This window comes from Vitis riparia, chromosome 1 (genome assembly GCF_004353265.1).
Source record: "Vitis riparia cultivar Riparia Gloire de Montpellier isolate 1030 chromosome 1, EGFV_Vit.rip_1.0, whole genome shotgun sequence".
NCBI classification, from domain to species: Eukaryota; Viridiplantae; Streptophyta; class Magnoliopsida; order Vitales; family Vitaceae; genus Vitis; species Vitis riparia.
The window spans coordinates 22,910,473-22,918,001 of NC_048431.1; the positions used below are offsets into that span (position 1 = coordinate 22,910,473).

The 7,529-nt window shown below is 32.9% G+C and overlaps 2 protein-coding genes across 2 annotated transcripts; both read left to right on the forward strand.

Annotated features, from left to right (window-relative positions):
- The first annotated feature begins 719 nt into the window (after positions 1-719).
- LOC117923865 (11-beta-hydroxysteroid dehydrogenase 1A-like) lies at positions 720-4,406 on the forward strand. The gene is made up of 6 exons (XM_034842367.1): positions 720-966; positions 1,070-1,262; positions 3,236-3,321; positions 3,404-3,535; positions 3,642-3,806; positions 3,934-4,406. The coding sequence occupies exons 1-6, from the start codon at positions 775-777 to the stop codon at positions 4,159-4,161; spliced, it is 996 nt and encodes a 331-aa protein (XP_034698258.1). The 5' UTR covers positions 720-774; the 3' UTR covers positions 4,162-4,406.
- Positions 4,248-6,633, forward strand: LOC117921287 (protein TIC 214-like; the record flags this gene model as incomplete). Its single annotated transcript, XM_034839147.1, has 2 exons — positions 4,248-4,270; positions 5,568-6,633. Coding segments are annotated over exons 1-2 (1,089 nt in total), but the record flags the coding sequence as incomplete, so codon positions are not given.
- Positions 6,634-7,529: the final 896 nt, after the last annotated feature.

A 7,529-nucleotide genomic window follows, 5' to 3' on the forward strand; every position in this document is an offset into this window, starting at 1 on the left:
GAATATTTTACCTTGACATATATAAATGACATATCATATAATATTTTTCATAAAATTGGAAAGCCTTGTAGTATATGCATTAAATCACTTCATTTGCATTTTTTAAAATTGGAATTTTTCATCAAAAAAGGAAAAGATAATACTCAATTCAAAAAATAATAATCTTATTTGGACCTAAATACCAATTTTTTTCATGGGTCTCTTTATGTCGTTACTTCTCCTCTATGATTTCCATATGTAAAATGTATTGATAAAAACGATGAAAGGTGCATGTCCTCTTATATATGTCTATTTCTTGAACCCCAAAAGCTAAATTTTATTTTGGTGAATTTACCTCTTATATATTGTATGTGATAAAAATTTCTTTAACCTTAAAAGCTGAATTTGAATAAAAAAAAAACATTTTAAAACTACAATCCAAACATGAACTTCAATCAAAGCGACTAGTCTTGCTGTACCACCACCAAACAAAAGTCAACCGTTATTTCCAAAGTCCCATAATCAAATTTCCGAAAATCCGACGTATTTAATTACATACTATATAATATTTTTTACAAAATTGGGAACATATATACGATATGCAAATTACAAAACTGCCTAATATTGCTGAATAGTTGCCAGATAGGATCCAGATTTTTCACATTCATCAACTTATTATTATTATTATTTTTTCCGAATTTAACGAGCCTACCTATATCGTCTTATCATCGTTACTTGTACTTGCCATCTCTAAAAGGATTAGCCTGCGCCCCTCAAATCACTCTCTCATCAGCCATGGAACTCGACCATCTTCTTCACAAGGCCATCAACTTGGTGCTGACGCCTTTAGTTTTCGCCATTATATGTCTCATCCTACCCTTTCTCATCATTTTCCGACTGGTTGTTTCCATCTCCAGTCGCTTCTCCAGCGAGAACATGGCCAGAAAAGTTGTCCTCATCACCGGTGCTTCATCGGGAATCGGAGAGGTTGATCCCAACCCCACGATCCACTATCCTTCTTCGCTTTTGGGTTTTCTTTCATTCTAGTTTTTGACTCGGTTTCTGCTGATATATATCTATTTTTACTCAGCATATGGCTTATGAATATGCGAAAATGGGAGCGTGTCTAGCGCTAGTTGCGAGAAGGAAGGAGAAGCTGGAAGCGGTTGCAGCCAGGGCTCGTGGCCTCGGCTCTCCTGATGTTCTTGCGCTTCGTGCCGATGTATCAAATGTTAATGACTGCAAGCGATCTATTGATGATACTATCAACCACTTTGGTAAACGTAAGTTTTCTTTTTTCTTTTTTCTTTTTTCCTTAAATATATTGTTTAATGATAGCAAATATACAAAATTACCTTGATTGATTTTAATAATTTAATGTAATTATCAATTTAGAATTATACTATTAACATCATTGGATGAATTTAAACTGAGCTTTGATTCGATCTTCTATCGATCAGTGGAGTCAGAAATGTATGGTAGAGGGGCAAAATTGAAAAAAATTGTTTCAAGGGGAGCAATGTGTCTTTAAAATGCAAATTTGGCCTTTTTTACTTTAAATAATTAAATTTTGGTTTTTCCCAGAATGGTCGTTAGTGAGTAGCTAAGTTTGACGTGGAAGGAAATTAAGTAGAAAATGAAAGATGTTAAAGATGTAGTATAATGCATAACAATTAAGTATTAGATAAAACAAAAAACAGTACATAAATATCTCTTCAAGATCATAGTGGACAAAGAGATGTTCTCTAAACCGTTCTTCTATTCTACCTTTTATTTGTACTCATCGAAAGGACAATATTAATTACAATTATTTCTATGTGGCACGCTAGCTCCCATGTTCGGTAGCCAACTAAAATTGTCACTATGTGGTATGCCAGTTGTCATGTTTTTATGTCCAAGGACACATCAACTAATCTATGCCTTTGGTAAAATAACTTACCAAGTGATAGGTCGAACAATTTGAAATGATTTCTTCAAGAATGTTTCTTGGAGTGTTAAATGCATTTTGTAATGCTTGTCAAAAGTCTTCCTTACAAAACTAGATGTTTGGCAAAGTTCTAAAATATTTTCAAAAATTAATTAGAGGGTTGAAGTGATTTTTAGACTCACACCTTTACAAATATTTCTTCCAAAAAAATCACTTCTTAATATGTATCACAAGACAAAAATACTTTTAAAACATCTTCTTGAATTATATCTAAATATTAATTGATTTTCCATGAGAGTGTTTTTAACTAAAGTTCTACCGGTAGAAATGCTGACAATCACTACCAAATAGAACACTACGTAATATTTATTTAATAATAAGAAAATAAAACTTACATCATTTAAGATTAAACTATATTTTCTCCTCTTGAGTGAAGTTTTTCAATGTGCAATAATATCATTCTTTAAGTATAGGGATAAGTCTTTCAAATGCTAGTAATATAGAACCTTCTAAAGATTTGGTCTACCTTTATTAAATATTAATTAGTTTTTGAATGAGATGATTAAAATCCAATTTTTATTAGAACCAAGGGTAATAGTTCACTACAACAATATTGCTCATGAGTCAAAGTCTCGGTACGAGTCACCCAAGTAACGGTGATATTGAATTTTATAAAAATTTCAACCTACCTTGATATTAATTGATTTTTAAATAATAAAAAAGTCAAAATCCAAACCAAGATTAGGGAATTGTAATTTTTGGACTAGTATACCACAAATCTCCCAAAATATCTTCAAATAAAAAAAATAAAAAATAAAAAGGTAAAATGATAAAAGCTAATGGCTAAAAACACTTTTACCAAATCACTCCCAAACATCTCACTTTAATATTCTATCTACACCTACCGTTATCAAATACTTGTAAAATAGAACTAATAATATATAGTTTTTGGGCATGTGAAAGAACTTGCATGAATAAACTAGTGGTACTAAGTAATTTGAACATTTTATCTACTTGGGTATATTAGAATAAGTTTAGCACAGTAAAAACTTCAATTTATTTCTTTTATTTTTTTAAGGTAATGCACTAGTTTATCAAACAATTTAGTTAAATTATTTTCATGGACTTGTGTCATAAACATACTAATTACATGATGAGAACTTCTAATAGTATATCATTTAATAAGTTATTAGCATGACAAAGATGAACTACTACTCCTGATCAGATGAACCCAGAAAGAAGTATTGTCACACTTTCCCATACGATTATCCGTGCCTATGGCCTTTGTCTCCATGCTTTGTTTTTTTACAATATTTTTTTGGTATACAGTGAATCATTTAGTGAACAATGCCGGGATTGGAAGTGTCTGTGCACTTGAAGAGATCACCGATATTACCAACTCAGGATCTTTGATGGTAATATCCTTCAAAAACAAGTGAATAAAGTGTTGTTGGCCAATTTGTTTCTCTTATTTTTTTTAATGAATTCATTGAACAGGATGTGAACTACTGGGGTTCTGTTTATCCAACTTACTTTGCAATTCCTCACCTGAGAAAGACTAAGGGCAAGATTGTTGTCAACTCATCTACTAGTGCCCTTGTGCAGCCTCCATCAATGAGCTTCTATACTGTAAACAATTGCCTAAACTCCATATATCATATATAGCAGCACACTTTATCTCTTGCTAAAATGCCCTTTGTTTCAATTTGCTTGGTTTTTTGTTTGCGGTCTGCAGTCGAGCAAAGCGGCGGTGATAGGCTTCTTTGAGTCTTTGAGAGGTGAATTAGATCCTGAGGTGACAGTATCGATAGTAACTCTCGGCTTTGTAGAGAGTGAGATGACCGAAGGGAAGCTCGTATCCGGGAATGGAGAAGTCATAGTAGCACCAAACCTGATAAAAGTAAGCATCTACTGCAATTAAACTGACTTATTACTCCATTTATACAGCTTATATATACAATGTGTTAAGCTTTGTTCTCACAGTACAGTTGTTCACTGATTGTTGGGTAAATGAACTTGGTGGACAGGCTATTAGTCCTACAGGACTGCCGAAAATGAGAGCGGGTCTAGCTGCAAAGGTGATTGTAGATGCCATATGCCGTGGAGAAAGATATGTGACTGAGCCAAAGTGGTATAGGATGCTTACGTTATTCAAATACTTATGCCCTGAAGTGATTGAATGGCATTTCCGCCAGACCAAATTTGGGAAGGTGAAAGAAGCTCCCTCCAACCATATTCCCTCTAAAGCCGACTAGGCTAGAAGTGGCGTCATTGAATTGAAAATAACGAAGGCATTTCAGACTCTCAGTCCACTTTGGCCCACAGTTGTTTCATGGTAAACATGCATGGTAACAATGGTCTAAGGTATCAAGGCATTCATGCTGATGAAATTTGAGTGTGGATCACCACATAACATGACTAAATTATCTTCTTTTTGAATGATATGATCAATATTTTTTTTCTTTACATGGATCATTTCAAGGAACTTCATGTTCAACCATTTTCTAATAATGGTGGCAAGAGCACGAGGGTGAGATGAGGTAGTGTTTTTTACGTGGGGTTTTTATTTGTAAGATGTCAATCATATGAGATGATGAGGTGCCAAGAATCTCAGGGGAAACATGGAGCATGGTAAAAGACAAGAAGGATTTTAAGAGAACCATAGGGGAGGAAATGATACGAGAGAGAATTTCTTTTTCTTTCATTTGACAACAGATGAAACTTAAGTATTAACTCTACACATATATGATAGACACAACGGTCTCTCCTTCCTCTGACTTCGATCCGAATGACCTTCATACATGTCAATTTGCCCTGGTAGAATGAGTAAATCTAATCACCAAATTAATACCCTCAAACCAATTTCAAATTACTCATGATAGAAAAATTAACTTCACTATCAAGACGTGTCATATCTATATAGACCCTTAGTCCTAGTCTCAACTTATGCATATGTATTAGTATCAAGGCATTGTAACAAATGTGACACCTTCAATGGGTCTAAAAGATCATTCAACCTAGCTATTACGAATGAAACATTTTATCCATCGTGTCATAGAAGTACTAAAATTATCTCTCTTTGAAATGTATATAATGTTGTACTTACCAAGAGATAACATTAGTAACCATCTTTTTGGCACTTAGTAAGAGCAGACATCTATGTTCCATGTGCATTTGATTAACCCAAAATTATGCTCAAAGATAAATATCTATATCCAAATGCTGTGACACTATGGCATATCAAGAAAAACAAAAAGACATGCTATGATATGGTTGGTCCACTTGATTTTTGGCAAAATTAGTGTCCAACAAAGGAGAGATCATGAGATGGAATATAAATATGAGTGTTAGGATTGTGTTTCAAGGTCACATTTGGCTAAATATGGAGTGTTCTAAAAGCTAGTTGCTACTAGTTAAGGGTTAGTTTGACAAGAACTTCATTTAAGGTTAGTTTGGTGGGAAAGGATATTAACGATGAAGTGTTGTTTAGTTATGCTCTTGCTTGGCATGTTGCCATCATCTTGGAGAATTCTACAGTAGTGGAGCATGGGTAGATACCTTAGAATTTCTTGAGACTATTGGATGTGCAAAATGAGATCTTGGTCATCCATTTCAATTTTGAAAATAAAAATAAAAATTACAAGGTAACGAATTAATCAAGTTCTTGTCTCTTCCTTCTCTATTATGGATTTCTGACCACATTCTCCATAGGGCCCTCTTATCTCTTCCTTCTCCGAGCTCAGGTTATGGAAGAAGGAGAAGAAGGAACCGAGAAGAAGGTATCAGCAATAACTGGTTTTATTACGGGACAGCTCATGATGTTCATATCGATCTATTATGCGCCTCTGCATCTAGCATTGGGTAGACCTCATACAATAACTGTCCTAGCTCTACCGTATCTTTTGTTTCATTTCTTCTGGAACAATCACAAACACTTTTTTGATTATGGATCTACTACCAGAAATTCAATGCGTAATCTCAGCATTCAATGTGTATTCCTGAATAATCTCATTTTTCAATTATTAAACCATTTCATTTTACCAAGTTCAATGTTAGCCAGATTAGTCAACATTTATATGTTTCGATGCAACAACAAGATGTTATTTGTAACAAGTAGTTTTGTTGGTTGGTTAATTGGTCACATTTTATTCATGAAATGGGTTGGATTGGTATTAGTCTGGATACGGCAAAATCCTTCTATTAGATCTAATGTACTTATTCGATCTAATAAGTACCTTGTGTCAGAATTGAGAAATTCTATGGCTCGAATCTTTAGTATTCTCTTATTTATTACCTGTGTCTACTATTTAGGCAGAATACCGTCACCCATTCTTACTAAGAAAATGAAAGAAACCTCAGAAACGGAAGAAAGAGGGGAAAGTGAGGAAGAAACAGATGTAGAAATAGAAAGAACTTCCGAAACGAAGGGAACTAAACAGGAACAAGAGAGATCCACCGAAGAAGATCCTTCTCCTTCCCTTTTTTCGGAAGAAAAGGAGGATCCGGACAAAATCGATGAAACGGAAGAGATCCGAGTAAATGGAAAGGAAAAAACAAAGGATGAATTCCACTTTAAAGAGACATGCTACAAAAATAGCCCAGTTTATGAAACTTCTTATCTGGATGGGAATCAAGAAAATTCGAAGTTAGAAATACTTAAAGAAGATGAAGATAATAAAAACAAAAAATGGTTTGAAAAACCCCTTGTGACTCTTTGGGGATTTGGATTCTTTAAATATTTTTTATTTTATTGATTCAAAAAAAAGTAGGAAATTAATAATAAGATTGATACAGAAGTATTTCTATTATGGATTTCTGACCACATTCTCCATAGGTTTTGATCCCAAAGCCCAGGAGTGTGCAAATATACATGGTCACTACTAGATTATATGAAAATTAAGCCAAAGAGTTGCTTAATACATGGAAGAAAATGCCATGCAGAAGAGATGGAATAAAGGTTCAATAGACTTGCTAGAGCTTAAAGGATATTTTCTTTCAAGCAAAAATGGAAAAAGATGGGTAACTAAAAATAACAAATTTGTATTATTACTTAGAAACCATATTTAGACTCCTTTGTTTCAACCTAATTAAATTCATGGATTTTTTTGGATTTTTGTTTTTTACAACTTTTTTCATGGTTAATTAAATAAAGAATAGTTTTTATCATTTTTTGTCTCTATTAATTTCTTTCTCTCAGTGCTTCTAAATCAAACATAACCAAAGAAAATGTGAGGGAAAAATTCCTCGGACAGTAGGCTTGATAATTTCAAGGCAGTTAAAAATAAGTTTTTCAAGGGTGTGTTTTCTATCATGAAAAGTATAGAGAGAGGGAAAAGGGTAAGAAAAAATGTGAAGAAAAATTAAATTTAATAAAAATATATATTTAAAATTTTATATATTTCATACTTTTTAATTAAATTTCCAAAAAATTGTAAAAAAAAAAAATTATGCTCTTTTGTACATGAAATGGTGAATTGGTTTATAAAATTGTTTTTTTTAAAACCATTTTCATAATTAATAATAAAAAAATGTTTTTTTGTTGAAGCAATTATGAGCCAATTAAATGTTAAGAATAATAATCTGTTAAAAAAGATTAAGAATAATTTTGTTAGACTTTCATTGT